Here is a 17,216-nt window from a genome sequence, read left to right on the forward strand (position 1 = left end):
GAAGGCGGAATAAACAAAAAGTTACATCTAAGGAAAGGAAGTGAAAGCAATAAACCCCCATGTTTATTCCCTCTCCTCCTTGGGAATGGCAGAATCTAAGAGGGGGGGGTGAGATTTGGGTTTGCACAGAAAAGAGAGTTAGAAATGAAATATGAATGGATTCTGACATCGTAGCATCTTGGTTCCTGCAAGGAGACTGATGGAATCTAAGGACTAATTGAATTTATTTGAACATTTGGTCCAAGCATTGCATATTTTGATTGTATTAGGATGCTTAGATAGCAGCCTTTCTCCTACTTTTCAGAATTAGACTGAGATCTGGATTCATTCCAGGAAATCAGCTGATACAGCTTTGTGTATTTTCTATCCTACTGGCACAGAACTAGGTATGATGTCTAGAGTAAAGCTGCTCTAGACATTATTGTTGTTGTTTTTTAATCTCCAGATGGAAAAACTGACCAGGATCCATTCGTCTCCTTGTTGCTTCTCCCATGTCTCCATTTAGGGTTTCCTTATAATAGGCCTCTACCTTGGGTCTGCAATTTTGCAACTCTGTGACCTACACAATGGGCCACAATGGCTGCTGGGCTACATGGTGTACCTGTGGGCATACTATGCCAATGGTTAGATTGTTGAATTATAATTGACCATCTTTACATTTCAGGTGACTGTCATTGCAGTTTCATCAGACATTAGTAGAATGGGTTACTGCCATTATTTTTATCTTTTCTTTCTTAGCTATGTAAGCACAAAATGTGCTAAGGATTCAGCCAGCTCTAACTGATCCTATCCTCTTTTTTCAGATTTTATTATTTTATTAAGCTTAATACTTGTTCATTAAAGTGATAATTATATGTTTATCTGTGGAATGAAAAAATAAAAACTGGCCATTATTTTGGCTTCCTCAATGTTTAATAAACAAATTCAAGTTTCCAAGTTTTAAATATTGCTTACCAAGGACAGTGAGTTCCATACTGGAGCTGCTGGATCCAGCCGCATTAGTAGCATTGCAAGTATAATGTCCGGTATCCATAGGCTGAACAAAGGCAATCTGCAACCCCCCCCCCCCCCCCCGTGCTGAGAACCCTTCACCTCATGGACTCTGTGATTATCTGTTCATTTTTTTGCCAGGCAATCAAAGGAGTTGGATAGCCTTCTGCTTCACACAACAGGGTGACAGGTTTATCCACAACAATCACATATTCTCTGGAATGTGATTTGATAACTGGAGGAACTGAAAAGTCATTGTTCAACTGAATTTTTGTTTGAATTTTAATTCAGAGGCAAAAAAAAACAAACAACTTTATATATACAAGTATGTTTACCAGGAGTGTCAAACTGCTGGCCTGCAGGCTGGATGCATCATAGCAAAACTGCACACACCCCATTGCCGGCAAAAAATATCACGATACGTCACAACATGTCATGTGATGTTGTGAGTTTGACACCCCTGATGTATACTGTATACACTTTTATATATACATTTTCCCTCAAATTGACCTATTTAAAATACCATTTTAATTCTGGCAAACCATTTTAAAAATCTGATGTTTTCAAGGAAAAAGTTACAGACCTCATATCCAAGACCCCATATTTAAAGATTTCCTTGGCCTGGTACCGGAGCTGAGAGTCAATATTGGATTAGTAGTTTATCCTGTGCCATAACTATTATTTTCCAGTATGATGAGCTGAGACAATGTTTTTTCCTTTCCTTCATTAGCTTCTAAAGTGATTAATAATAATAATAATAATAATAATAATAATAATAATAATAATAATAATAATAATAATAATAATAATTGAATTGTCTTTACAAAGACAGGCGAGAGACCGTAGGCAAGGTTAACTCGTTTATTTGGTTCAGCTCCCGGCAGCTGACTGTCAAAACAATCCGGGTTTATATAGGGAACTGTCAAACAGCGTAGCCAATCAGGTAGCGGTATTTCCCCGCCGTTCGGGGAACGGCCAATCAACTAACAGTACTTAGACAGCTCTGCGGCTGTCAGGGAATTCCTCTCAGCTGAGCGCTTAGCTCAGCTTGGAGGACCGGGTTGAAGACTTCCAGATTTGACAGTTCCGGGAACTGTCAAATCTGGCGCGTGCGCGTTGGCCCCCGGCAGCCCTTTTGACAGCTGTCAACGGGAATGGCGGCCAGCTGGGCGGTGCGCGTGCGTCGTTGCTTCGGGCGGCCATTTGACAGCTGTCAACTGTCAAATGTCGGCCGGCTCGGCTTTTTACTTGCGGCTTGGGAACTACTGGTTCCCAGATATGATTCACCCCCTTTCCCCCCCCCTGAACAGGTATGTTATGCATAACAACAGTTGAACGTTTTAAAACAGTATGGTTAACAGGTTCCTTAACAGATGGTGGGATTCCCTTCCATTCAAAGTCCGCGAGGTATGCGGGGGGTTTTCTGGCTCGGCTGGACCGTCGGGGACAGGGGGTGCTCCCTTCGGGTTGCGTGGCTGGAGGAGTTGTTTCTAGGTGGGGCTCAGCAGATGGTTGTGGGTCCTGGGGGAGGAATTCATCGGGTCCGGGGGTGTCGGCTGGCGTAGGCTCACCCAGAGTCGGTTGCAGAGAGGGGTTGGGTAGTGACCTGGGTCGGAGCTGATCCGTGTGTCTGCGTTGTATGAGTCCTGTCCCTGTGTCCACTGTGTATGATAATGGTCCAGTTTGGTCCAGGATAACCCCCTGAACCCACTTATCCCTTCCCCCATAATCTCAGGACCAAACATTTTGTCCTTTGGAGAATGTTTTTGGCTGGGTGTTTGGTGTCATTTCGGCTGCCAGTCTGTCGGGGTGGAGTCTGTCGAGCCGTGTCACCAGGCGGCGGCCCCATCGAAGTTCGGCCGGGCTTTTGCCGGTGGTTGTGCAGGGAGTAGAATGGTGGGCTAAGAGAAATTGTGACAAACGTCGGTGCCAGTTTCCTGTGATGATTCTTTTGAGGGCGTCTTTGGTGGTCCTTACCATAACCTCCGCAAGGCCGTTGGACGATGGGTGGAAGGGAGCCGATGTTGAATGCCTAATACAATTTCTCCTCGTGAAGATCTGAAAGTCATGAGAAGTAAATTGAGGGCCATTGTCTGAAATAATGACGTCGGGGAGACCGTGTGTTGCGAAGATTCCCCTGAGGGCTTGAATGGTTGCGGCAGACGTTGTGCTGTGAACCGGGAGAACCTCCAGCCATTTGGAATAACTATCTACAACTATGAGGAAGACCTGTCCTTGGAAGGGCCCGGCATAATCAATGTGGATGCGGGACCAGGGGTTTTTTGTGAGTTCCCATTTATGAATTGGGGCTCTGGGTTGGAGTGGGCGGGATTCTTGGCATAGGTAGCAGCCAGCAATGTACTTTTCTATGTCTTGGTCTATTCCTGGCCACCAGACGTAGCTGCGGGCCAAGGCTTTTGTTTTTACGATGCCGGGGTGGCCCTCATGTAAGGTGTCCAGTACTTTTGGCCTATGTTTGGTGGGCATGATTACCCTGCACCCCCAGAGTAAACATCCTAAGTGTGACGTTAGTTCATTTTGCCTGGAGAAATATGGCTGAAACTCTGTGCCTGGGCAAGAGGTCTGCCAGCCTGTGTGTACCCATGCTAACACTCTGCTAAGTGTTTTGTCTGACGAAGTTGCAGTAGCGATATCTTTTGCTGTCAGTGGGCATTCTGGGAGCTCTTGAATAGCTAAGATGTTGCCTGCTGGGGCTGGGTCTGGCTCTGTGTGGGGTAGGGGTAATCTGCTGAGGCCGTCAGCGTGACACATTTGGTGTCCTGGCTTATATATTAATTGGTAGGAGTATGCTGTGAGGAATGTTGTCCAGCGCAACATCCTGGGAGATAAGATTTGGGGGGTCTGACGGTCCCAAGTGAATAGTCCTAACAATGGTTTGTGATCTGTGTAAATCACAAAGGGGCGACCGTAAAGGTAATCGTGAAATTTTTTAATTCCCGCCACAATTGCCAGGGCTTCTTTATCTATTTGGGCATAGTTTCTTTCCGTTTTGGAAAGAGTTCTGGAATAATATGCCACTGGGGATTGGGTGCCATTGTTGTCTAAATGGCTTAAAACTGCTCCGATCCCATATGGGGATGCATCGCAGGCTATGCATAGAGGTTTGTCCTCCTGGTAGTGGGAAATAGTTGCGTTGCTGGAAAGCATTTGTTTAAGTGACTTGAAACTGTTTTCGTGGGCTGTAGTCCATTGCCAGGCTGCCCCTTTATCGAGCAGTCTGTGGAGGGGTTCTGCGATAGTTGCCTTCCCTGGTAGGAAGGCGTGATAAAAATTTAAAAGTCCAAGGAAGGCTTGGAGCTCGGTTTTATTTTTTGGGGTAGGGGCGGCCTTGATAGCAAGGATTTTTGAGTTTGTGGGGTGAATTCCTTGCGAGTCGATCTTGTAGCCTAAGAAATCTGCTGACGGGACGCCTATGGAACATTTTTCACGTTTTAGTTTGAGCCCTGCTTTTCTAAATCTTAATAGTACTTCCTGTAGTCTGTCTGCCAAGTTGTTTTCCGATTCCCCAGCGATGAGTATGTCATCGAAATAGGGGCAGACACCTGGGATTCCTTTTAAGGTTTTTTCCATGACCTCCTGGAAAATGCCAGGGGCCACAGAGATGCCGAATTGGAGGCGGTTTACTTTGAAAGCGCCACGGTGAGTGACAATGGTTTGTGCTTCAGCTGTTTCCCGGGTGACCGGAAGCTGGAGAAAGGCATGCGCTAGGTCGAGTTTGGCGAATATTGAGCCGGACCCTATTTCTGACAGCACGTCCCTGACAGCAGGCACTGGGTATGCGTGGGGATTTAATGCGCGGTTGACTGTTGCTTTATAGTCCGCGCATATTCTCACGTCACCGTTTGGTTTAACTGGTGTCACTATGGGGGTTTCCCAGGTTCCCCCGTCTGTTGGTTCTAGGACTCCCAGGCTGACTAGACGGTCTAATTCTGCTTCGATTTTTTGTTTTAGCGCAAAGGGGACCCTTCTTGCCTTGATGCGGATGGGACCTACCTCAGGTTTTAATTTGAGGTCTATAGGGGGACCTGTATATTTGCCAAGCGTTCCGTCGAAAACGTCCGCGAACGCCTGGCAGACCTGCTCTAATGTTCGGGATTGTATGCGGTTGGTGCCCTCCAGGTGGATGCCTAGAGCCTCGAACCAGTCTAACCCGATGAGGGTGGTCCTGGGAGCCTCAGTGATTTGGATTGTTAATTGCCCCTGGAATTTTTTGTATTCTACCCTTACTTGTGCCTGTCCCTTTAAGTGGATGGCGGCCCCCTGGAAGTCTGCAAGGAGTATTTTGGAGGGCTGCAGGGGGATACGGCGTCTGATTTTAAACCCAATCTTTTTGAGAGTGTCCCAGGACATTATTGAAACAGAGGAGCCGGAGTCGACCTCCATTTCACAGGGCACTCCTTGAATTTTGACCCAGATCTTAATTTTGGGCTGTAAATGGTGGATGGGCGAAATTTTTTGTTGGGCCCGAATGGACAATACTGAGGGCTGGGGAATTTCCCTGGCAGAAAGGGGAACCCTGGTCCTACCTGCCGGAATCTCCTCAAGCTCGTGGAGGGTTTCCCGGTTCGAGCTGCGACACGCGGAGCGAATGTGCCCGGTCTTCCCGCATCCGTGACACCTGGCATTTCTGAAACGACATGTGGCTCTGGCGTGCGCCCCGCCGCAGCTGGCACACTTAGGTTTTTGGCCTGCGGAGGTGGGTCTTGGGCCGGCGGCTGGCCTGAATGGCCTGCGGTTCTTTCCGGGGTCGGTGCCCATTTTGCTGAAACGGGACATGATGTCGTCGACGCCGGTGAAGGTTTCGGGTTGCTCGTCGTCCAGTTCCCCGGCGTAGTGGACTGACCCGGCCGGGCTGCTTCTGAACGTCGGGGAGCCTTCACGGTGGCTATCTTCGTAGGCCATGATCTCTAATGTGAGTTGGGCGAGGTCTAGCGTGGGTCTGGCTACCAATTTCCGCTGGAGCCGCTCGTTGGAGAGACCGACGATGACCTGATCTCTGATGCGGTCTTCCAGGTCGGGAAATTGGCACCTGCGGGCAGCGTGACGTACCCCAGCGATGAAGGCTGTGGTTGTTTCGCCCGGTTGCTGTTGGCGGCGGGCGAAATGGAGGCGCCAGTACAGCTCGGACCGCCGGGGCATGAAGTGCTTGCTGAGGCGGTCGGTTAGTACGGCGTAGGGGACGGTCGCGATGGGGTCTGGGCTGCAGAGCCCTACGGCGATGTCGTAGACGGCAGGCCCGCTGAGACACAGGAGGGCGGCAGCCTTGTGGCGATCCTCCGTTATCTTGTTGACTACGAGGTAGCCTTCGACTTGTCCCCAGTGCGATTCCCATCCCTCGGGATGGCGGACGTCAAACTCTCTGACGTGGCCTAAATTTGCCATGGTCTGGATCCACGGTGCTGTTCAAACTGCCGAAGGGTTCCTTTGCCCTTGATGTGGCTTCAGCAGTGACTTTCAGCGAGAGGGATCGGAACTCCTTCGCGGAGGCTAACTCAGCAGGCAGTTCTGTAGTACCGGGATCCCACCTTCGTCGCCAGGTGAATTGTCTTTACAAAGACAGGCGAGAGACCGTAGGCAAGGTTAACTCGTTTATTTGGTTCAGCTCCCGGCAGCTGACTGTCAAAACAATCCGGGTTTATATAGGGAACTGTCAAACAGCGTAGCCAATCAGGTAGCGGTATTTCCCCGCCGTTCGGGGAACGGCCAATCAACTAACAGTACTTAGACAGCTCTGCGGCTGTCAGGGAATTCCTCTCAGCTGAGCGCTTAGCTCAGCTCGGAGGACCGGGTTGAAGACTTCCAGATTTGACAGTTCCGGGAACTGTCAAATCTGGCGCGTGCGCGTTGGCCCCCGGCAGCCCTTTTGACAGCTGTCAACGGGAATGGCGGCCGGCTGGGCGGTGCGCGTGCGTCGTTGCTTCGGGCGGCCATTTGACAGCTGTCAACTGTCAAATGTCGGCCGGCTCGGCTTTTTACTTGCGGCTTGGGAACTACTGGTTCCCAGATATGATTCAATAATAATAATAATAATAATAATAATAATAATAATAATAATAATAATAATAATAATAATAATAATAATAAGAAGAAGAAGAAGAAGAAGAAGAAGAAGAAGAAGAAGAAGAAGAAGAAGAAGAAGAAGAAAAAGAAAAAGAAGAAGAAGAAGAAGAAGAAGTTGGAAGGGACCTTGGAGGTCATCTAGCCCAATCCCCTGCTCAGGCGGGAAACCCTATACCATTTCGGACAAATGAATGTCCAGTCTCTTCTTAAATACTTCCAGTGTTGGACCATTCACTACTTCTGGAGGCAGGTTGTTCCACTGGTTAATTGTTCTGTCAGGAAGTTTCTCCTTAGTTCTAGGTTGCTTCTTTCCTTAATTAGTTTCCATCCATTGCTTCTTGTCCTGCTTTCAGGCACTTTGGAAAATAGCTTGACTCCCTCTTCTTTGTGGTAGCCCCTGAGATATTGGAACACTGCTATCATGTCCCCCGTCAGCCTTCTCTTCATTAAACTAGACATACCCAATTCCACCCCTTCATGGATTACTGCCTTGTCGTGGTGAAGGGGCTTACATAATTCAATGAAGCTATGAGCTATGCCATGCAGGGCCACCCAAGATGGACAGGTCATAGTAGAGAGTTCTGACAAAACGTGATCCACTGGAGAAGGAAATGGCAACCCACTCCAGTATCTTTGCCATGAAAACCCTATGGACAGTACCAAAAGGCAAAATGATTTGATGCTGGAAAATGAGCCCCTCAGGTTGGAAGGTGTCCAATATGCTACTGGGGAAGAGCAGAGGGCTAGTACTAGTAGCACCAGAAAGAATGAAGCGACTAGGCCAAAGCCGAAAGGACGTTCAACTGTGGATGTATCTGGTGGTGAAAGGAAAGTCCGATGCTGTAAAGATTTTTTCTCCATAGGAACCTGGAATGTAAGATCCATGAATCAAGGAAAGCTGGACATGGTCAAACAAGAGATGACAAGACTGAACATCAACATCTTAGGAATCAGCAAACTAAAATGGACAAGAATGGGTTAATTTAATTCAGATGCCCATCAGGTATACTACTGCGAGCAAGAATCCCTCAGAAGAAATGGAGTAGCCTTCATAGTCAATAAAAGAGTAGGAAAAGCAATACTGGGATACAATCCCCAAAATGACAGAATGATCTCAGTTCAAATCCAAGGCAAACCATTCAATATCACAATAGTCCAAGTCTATGCCTCAACCACCAGTGCTGAAGAGGATGAAATTGACCAGTTCTATGAAGCCCTACAACTAATACCAAAAAATGATGTCCTTATCATCATGGGGGATTGGAATGCTAAAGTAGGAAGCCAAAAGATAAGCGGAATAACAGGCAAGCTTGGCCTTGGAGTACAAAATGAAGCAGGGCACAGGCTGATAGAATTTTGTCAAGAGAATACGATGGTCATAGCAAACACTCTTTTCCAACAACCCAAGAGACGGCTCTACACATGGACATCACCAGACGGTCAACACAGAAATCAGATTGACTATGTGCTCTGCAGCCAAAGATGGAGAAGCTCTATACAGTCAGTAAAAACAAGACCAGGAGCTGACTGTGGTTCAGACCATGAGCTTCTTGTTGCAAAATTTAGGCTTAAACTGAAGAAAGTAGGGAAAAGCGCTAGGCCACTCAGGTATGAACTTAATCATATCCCTGATGAATATACAGTAGAGGTGTATTAGGAATTAGATCTGATAGACAGAGTGCCTGAAGAACTATGGATGGAGGTTCGCAACATTGTACAAGAGGTAGCAACTAAAATCATCCCAAAGAAAAAGAAATGCAAGAAAGCAAAATGGCTGTCTGAGGAAGCTTTGCAAATAGCTGAGGAAAGGAGGGAAGCGAAAGGCAAGGGAAAAAAAGAAAGATACGCCCAATTGAATACAGAATTCCAGAGAATAGCTAGAAGAGATAAGAATGCCTTCTTAAATGAACAGTGCAAAGAAATTGAAGAAAACAATAGAATAGGGAGGACTAGAGATCTCTTCATGAAAATTGGAGAGATGAAGGGAATGTTTAATGCAAAAATGGGCATGATAAAGGACCAAAATGGCAGGGACCTAACAGAGGCAGAAAAGATTAAGAAGAGGTGGCAAAATTACACAGAAGAACTATACAAGAATGAGCTTAACGTCCCTGATAACCACGATGAAGTGGTCACTGACCTTAAGCCAGATATCCTAAAATGTGAAGTGAAGTGGGCCTTAGGAAAGCTGAGCAACAACAAAGCTAGTGGAGGTGACAGTATTCCAGCTGAGCTATTCAAAATCTTAAAAGACGATGCAGTAAAAGTGCTACACTCAATTTGCCAGCAAATTTGGAAAACTCAACAGAGATCAAATTGCCAACATACGTTGGATCATGGAGAAAGCTAGCGAGTTCTGGAAAAACATCTACTTCTGCTTCATTGACTATGCTAAAGCATTTGATTGTGTGGATTACAACAAATTGTGGCAAGTTCTTAAAGAGATGGGAGTACCAGACCATCTTATTTGTCTTTTGAGAAACCTATATGTGGGTCAAGAAGCAACACTGAGAACTGGACACAGAACCACTCTAATGGCAGAAAGTGAAGAGGAACTAAAGAGCTTCTTGTTGCTGGTAAAGAAGCTGAGTGCAAAAGTTGGCTTGAAACTTAACATTAAGAAAACCAAGATCATGGCATCCGGCCCTCTCAATTCCTGGCAAATAGATGGGGAAGAAATGCAGGTAGTGACAGATTTTATTTTCCTGGGCTCCAAGAACACCGCAGACAGGGACTGCAGCCAAGAAATTAAAAGACCCTTGCTCCTGGCGAGGAAAGCCATGGCAAATCTAGATAGCACACTAAAAAGCAGAGACATCACCCTGAGAACAAAAGTGTGTATAGTCAAGGCTATGGTTTTCCCAGTTGCAATGTATGGCTGTGAAAGTTGGACCATAAGAAAAGCTGAGTGCCAAAGAACTATGGTGCTGGAGAAGACTCCTGCGAGTCCCTTGGACTGCAAGGCGATCAAACCGGTCAGTCCTAGAGGAGATCAACCCTGACTGCTCTTTAGAAGGCCAGATCTTGAAGTTGAAACTCAAATAGTTTGGCCACCTAATGAGAAGGAAGGAGTCACTGGAGAATAGCCTAATGCTGGGAAAGGTGGAAGGCAAGAGAAGAAGGGGACGACAGAGAATGAGGTGGCTGGATGGAGTCACTGAAGCAGTAGGCGTGAGCTTAAATGGACTCCAGAAGATGATAGACGACAGGAAGGCCTGGAGGAACATTGTCCATGGGGTCATGATGGGTCAAACATGATTTCACAACTAACAACAACAACCCAATTCCAGCAGCCGTTCCTTATATGTTTTAGCCTCCAAATCTCTAATCGTCTTTGTTGCTATTCTCTGTACTCTTTCCAGAGTCTCAACATCTTTTTTACATCGTGGTGACCAAAACTGGATGCAGTATTATAAGTGTGGCCATACCAAGGCATTGTAAAGTGGTATTAATACTTCACGTGATCTTGATTCTATCCCTCTGTTAATGCAGCCCAGCACTGTGTTGGCTTTTTTGGCAGCTGCAGCGCACTGCTGGCTCATATTTAAGTGATTGTCCACTAGTACTCTGAGATCCCTCTCACAGTTACTACTATTGAGCAAGGTACCCCCTATACTATACCTGTACATTTTGTTTTTCTTGCCTAAATGTAGAAGCTTACTTTTTTCACCACTGAATTTCATTTTGTTAGATAGCACCCAGTCTGTCCAGATCCTCCTGTATCTTATGCCTGTCTTCTGGAGTGTTGGCTATTCCTTCCAGCTTGGTGTCATCTGCAAATCTGATGAGTTTCCCATCTATCCCCTTGTCCAAATTATTGATGAAGATGTTGAAGAGCACTGGGCCCAGAACAGAGCCCTGGGGCACCCCACTACAGACTTCCCTCCATGTAGATGCAGTTCCATTGAGGACCACACAGTTGTATGGCCAGTCAGCCAGCTACAAATCCATCTGGTGGTGATACAGTCTAACCCACATTTTTCTATCTTATCGAGTAGTAGGTTGTGATCTACTTTATCAAATGCCTTACTGAACTCCAAGGTTTTTTTTTGTTTTTTTTAATCCCATTTATATCCCGCCCTTCTCCGAAGACTCAGGGCGGCTTACAATTTAAAGCACAAATCAATGTGCTTAGCAATAGCCTTCATTCTATGTATATGCCTTCTTATTAGGGCTTTCGCCCCCCCCCCCAAGCGGCATTATTACAAAGTCAGCTTATTGCCCCCAACAATCTGGCTCCTCATTTTACCTACCTCGGAAGGATGGAAGGCTGAGTCAACCTTGAGCCTGGTGGGATGCGAACCTGCACTAATTGCAGGCAGCTGGTGTTACTTAAGGAGGCATTAGCCCACTGCTCCACCAAGGCTCTAGTTCTGCTTTCTCCCTATTGCTTGTCACCTTCTTGCCACTTTCACCCACTAATGGACCAATCATTTCCTTCACTTTTTTTCTTGTTTTTTACATGTTGAAAGCTTTTTTTGTTGTTATTTTTGACTTTGGTCACAAGCCTTAGTTTGTTATGAGCCTTAGCTTTGCTCACTTCATCTTTGCAAGCTTGGGCTATTTGCTGGTATTCTGACTTAGTTATGTGCCCCTCTTTCCACTTTCTATACTTGTCCTTTTTATCTTTCAATTTATCAGAGAGTTCTTTATGCAGCCATGCTGCTTTCTTTTGAGAGCAGTTATTTTTCCTCTTTGTTGGTATTGTGCTACACTGGGCTTTTATTATCTCACTTTTCAAAATTTCTCAAGCTTCTTGAGTTGTTTTTCCCCTGAGGATTCTCATCCATGGAATCCTTCCCAAGGCTTCTCTAAGTTTATTGAAATTAGCTCTCTTGAAGTCCAAGACTCTCTTTGGAACAGTTTCTAACCAAGGTTCAGGGAAAAGCACTTTCACATTGTGTCTAGTGTTTTCTTGATGACATCAAATAAGAAAGTTGTGAGTGAAAATGAATGTTTTGCCAAAATTTTTATTTTTATTTGAGTATATACCTATACTCAAAAAGGATTTAAATTTGGAGGAATGGCAAAAAGGAATTAATAAATTTGTCTGGGCAGGGAAAAAGCCACGAGTTAAATTTAAGATAATGCAAGATATGCGTGAAAGAGGTGGTCTTAAAATGCGTAACTTCAAATTATATTATGAGGCTGCTGCTTTGTCGTCGATAAGTGACTGGTTTAATTTAACACAAGGGAGATTATTAAATCTTGAGGGTCATGATTTGTTATTTGGTTGGCATGCATATTTATTGCATGATAAGAAGGTGGATAATGTGTTTAAGATACATATTTTAAGGTATGCTCTGTTGCGAGTGTGGGAAAAGCATAGACATTGGTGGAGCAGTGGGCTAATGCCTCCTTAAGTAACACCAGCTGCCTGCAATTAGTGCAGGTTCGCATCCCACCAGGCTCAAGGTTGACTCAGCCTTCCATCCTTCTGAAAGATCAATCGCAACAGAGATACATTGTGGAATGGAGAAGATGGATTGAATATATTCAGAATAAATATGGGACTAAAAAGTTTCATTTAGCATTTGAATAAGTAGTGGATTTTTATGACCTATAACTAGTTAGTAGTTATTTCATTAATATTTTGACTATGGAGAGTTAAAGTGCGTTAGAATTTAATGTTCTATTTTTGTTGTTAGCATATTTTAGATTATGCTTGTTTGTATTATTATACCCTGTATTCAGCTCTGGGAAGTTGGGGAGGGGGGAGGGGAGGGGGGGTTGGGTAGAGGGGAGGGGGAGAAGGGGTTTTTTGTATTCAAAAATGTATTGTAAAACTTTTCAATAAAAAAAAGAAAGTTGTGAGTTAGGGGTAAAACTTACCTTGAATTTTTAATTTGATCTTCCCAAGAGCAGTGCCTGCTGGATTCTGAGCAACACACATGTAAGTTCCAGCATCTTCAACAGCAACTTCAGCAATCTGAAGACTGCCATTGCGAAGTACTGTATACCTATTCCCTAAAATACATAGAGTTTTTTAGATAAGACAGAAAGAAAGAGCAGGTTTAATCCTACATAAGATATATGAGGAATAAGAGAAGAAAATAAATTTTGAATAAGAAGACATATTGACAATATCAGATTTTTTTAAAAAATAGGTAAGGGAAGGGTTTAAACTGCACATCAATACGCCTGGATAGATCAGTAAAGAACATCCTGGTAAACTGGTGCTTTTTTTATTGAAAATTTTTATTGAGGTTACAATATTATCCCCTTCCCAACCCGCCCCAGAGCCCCTCCCCCTCCCCCACTTCCCAAAGGTGAATACTGGGTTATAAATACAAAATAATCATAATCTATCTAACATTAACCAACTATGTAAATAGCCAAATACACAATGCACTTTAACCCATCTATAACATCATTACAAACAAACTACAAGTATCCAATTTATACTAATACAATAACAATACCATATGATATATACATTATTGTAGCTAATAATAATATTAAAAAAGACTTAAATTATAGCAATCTTATTCATAGGCTAAATGGAACTTTTTGGTCTCATACTTTTTCTGAATATAGTCTATCCATCTTCTCCAAACCGAAATGTATCGTTCTTGTGAGTGATCCTTCAAGTAAGCCGAGATCTTAGCCATTTCTGCTAAGTTGGACACCTTAAGCGTCCATTCTTCTATAGTCGGCAGGCTGTCCTTCTTCCAATATTGCCCTACCAATAACCTCGCTGCTGTTATGAGGTTGAACATCAAATTAATTTCTTTAATGTCACCATCTGTAATAACACCCAGTAAAAATAATTGTGGGGTAAACTTTATCTTTCTCTTAAAAATCTTTTGCATGTTCCACCAAATTTTGATCCAAAAAGCTTTAATGTTTCTACAAGTCCACCAAATATGAAAGTAGGTAGCATCCAAACTACCACATCTCCAACATTTGGGCTGTAGATTAGGATACATGCAAGACAGCTTCTTGGGGTCCAAATGCCATCTATAGAACATTTTGTAGAAGTTTTCTCTTAAATTTTGGGCTTGAGTAAATTTCACATTTCTAACCCAAATTATCTCCCACACATCCAATGGGATCGGCTCTTGAATACTTTGAGCCCATTTCACCATGCAATCTTTGACCAATTCCGTTTCCGAATCTAATTCTATTAAGGCATTATAAATTCTTTTTATGTGCGCTCGTGTTTGATCTTTAATCTGTTTTACCAAATTTTCATCCATCAGCGTCAAGCCAACCTTCTGGTCTAATTTCCACCTGGCTTGCAATTGAGTGTACTGAAACCAGGATTGTACAATATTTTCTTGTTTTAGCTCAGCTAGCGACCTTAATTGCCAGTCGCTCCCTTCCAATCTAAGTAGTTGCTTGTAAGAAATCACATCCAAATTCACACCCATAGATATCCCCTCTATTGCGTGTCCAGGAATCCCCCAAATTGGTATTTTATAATTTAACTTGTAATAATACTTTTTCCAAACACGCAATATAGCACTTCTTAAAATGTGGGATTTAAAAGTCCTATCAACTTTTTATCATAAATCAGATATGCATGTCACCCATATAATAAATCCCATCCCTCAAGATAAAGTATACTTTTATTAGTTAAATTAAGCCAATCACTAACCAATGTTAAGACCACTGCGTCATAATATAATTTCAAATTAGGCACCTTAAGTCCTCCTCTTTCCCGAGCATCTTGCATAATCTTAAGTTTAACTCTCGGGTTTTTCCCCGCCCAGATAAATTTGTTAATACCCTTCTGCCACTCATCCAAATTGGCATCTTTTTTCAAAATAGGTATCATTTGAAACAGAAAGAGAAACTTTGGTAAAACATTCATCTTAACAGCTGCAATTTTCCCCAACAAAGATAATTGCAGTTTTTTCCAATTATCTAGATCCTTTTGTACTTTTAACCATAACGTCTCATAGTTATTCTTGTATAATTTCACATTAGAAGCTGTAATATATACCCCCAAATATTTAACCTTTTTCACAATTTCATAGCCCGTCAGTTTTACTAACATATCCTTCTCCTTCATCGTCATATTTTTAGCTAATATTTTAGTCTTATTATTGTTCACTTTAAAACCCGACACTTTCCCATATTGTTCTATAATTCCTATCAAATCTATAACCGATTGAGTCAGTTGAGATAATGTAACAACCAAGTCATCTGCAAACGCTCTTAATCTATAATCATTCTGTTTTATTTTTATTCCCTGAATTTTAGTTGATTCCCAAATTTTGATCAATAAAATCTCCAATGTTAGAACAAACAATAATGGTGACAGAGGGCACCCTTGTCTTGTCCCTTTTTCAATTTTAAATGCATCTGTTAATCCCCCATTAATTATAATTTGCACTGATTGTTGTTGATATATAGCCTTGATAGATTGAAAAAATTCATCCCCAAAATTCATCTTCTCTACAACTTTCAATAAAAATTGCCAATTCAGTTGATCAAAGGCTTTTTCAGCGTCCAAAAATATCAATGCCACGGAGACTTGGTTGTTCTTATCCAAATACTCAATTAGATTAACTAATTGTCTTACATTGTATTTCATATATCTTCCAATTATAAATCCAGACTGATCTGCATGAACCATCTGTTTCAAGACTGACATTAATCTGTTAGCTAATATTTTGGCAAAAATCTTGTAATCCGTGTTTAAGAGTGATATGGGTCTATAGTTTTTAGGCTGTGTAAGATCTTGGTCCTCCTTGGGGATCAATGATATAAAAGCCCTTCTCCAAGATGGAGGCACCTCTCCTCCAGCCTGGATATTGTTAAATAACTCCTTTAAAGTTTCAACCATCTCTATAGATAAGGTTTTATAATAAATTGCTGTTAAGCCATCTGTACCCGGAGCCTTACCCACTTTTAGCTGTTTGATTGCTGAGAAAATTTCTTCAGAAGTAATTAAACAACTCATCCCTGCCCTTTGCTCATGTGAGAGCTCAGGAATATTCGCTTCTTGTAAATATTTATCTATGTCTAAGATTTGTACATTCTCACTAGCATATAACGTTTGATAAAAATCCAAAAAACCCTTTTTGATCAAATTTCGTTGATACGTTTCTTTACCCTTATATTCTATTTTCTCTATTGTACGTAACCTCTGTTTTTTCCTTAGTTGATAGGCTAACCACCTCCCAGGCTTATTTGCGTTACAAAAAGTATTATGCTTCGCATATCTCAAATTAGTTGCAGCCTGGTCCGCCATTAACATATTAAATTGTTCTTTCAACAAATTTATTGAAGTCCTCAATCTCTTATCCAATGGGTTCAAAATAAAAGCTTTCTCCAATTTAATCTCTTCCTCTAATTCTTTACGTTTTTGCATCTGCTTACGCCTATAACCGTTATTCATATGAATCATGATCCCCCTTCATGTATGCTTTACTGGCATCCCAAACCATATTAATCGGTGTTCCTTTATGCATATTCAGAACAAAAAACTCTCTCAAATAATCTTTGCATTTTTCTGAAAGTACATCATATCTAAATAAATTTTCGTTCAGTCTCCAAGATCTTCTTACTCCATCTTCACAAAATAATTCCATCCATACAGGACTATGATCCGATCACGTTCTTGGAAAAATCTTAACATTCTTAATCCTGGAAATAAGATCACCAGTAACCAAAAAGAAATCAATTCTAGAAAATGACTGATGCCTATCTGAGAAAAAAGTAAAATCTCTATCCTCCGAGTTCCACTCCCGCCAGATGTCTCTTAGTTCAAAGTCTTCTTTCAAGTTAAAAAAACTTTTAGGCAATCTAGAATAGATAGGAGAGTCTTTAGATGACCTCTTCTTATCCTTATTTGAGTCCAGAACACCATTCCAATCACCCATCAGAATAACCGATTTGTAATCCAATTGAATTAGCCTATCATGTAAAAACTTATAGAATTTTCCTTGCTGCTGGTTGGGAGCTTATAATCCAATGATGAGAATCTTCTTACCTTGTAATAATAATTCAATAATAACATATCTTCCCTGTGGGTCAGATTCAATTAACGTAGCAGATAAGTCTCTTCTCAAGTAGATAACCACTCCACTCTTTTTATCTTGAGCAGATGCTATAAAATGAAGTCCCAATTGGGAATTAATCAAGTATTTTTGATCTTTTACACAAATATGAGTTTCTTGCAGACAAACAATATC

General features: G+C 42.6%; 1 protein-coding gene across 1 annotated transcript in view; it reads right to left on the reverse strand.

The window, feature by feature from the left end:
* HMCN1 (hemicentin 1) overlaps nt 1–17,216 on the reverse strand; it is a gene marked incomplete at its 3' end in the record, with an annotated part of 535,761 nt that overhangs the window by 91,827 nt on the left and 426,718 nt on the right. Inside the window, 3 exon segments of the mRNA XM_083360257.1 lie at nt 955–1,091; nt 1,093–1,234; nt 12,904–13,038. Coding sequence (XP_083216383.1) covers nt 955–1,091; nt 1,093–1,234; nt 12,904–13,038 — 414 coding nt within the window.

The sequence above is a fragment of the Vipera ursinii genome (genome assembly GCF_947247035.1).
Source record: "Vipera ursinii genome assembly, chromosome: 3".
Lineage (NCBI taxonomy): Eukaryota > Metazoa > Chordata > Lepidosauria > Squamata > Viperidae > Vipera > Vipera ursinii.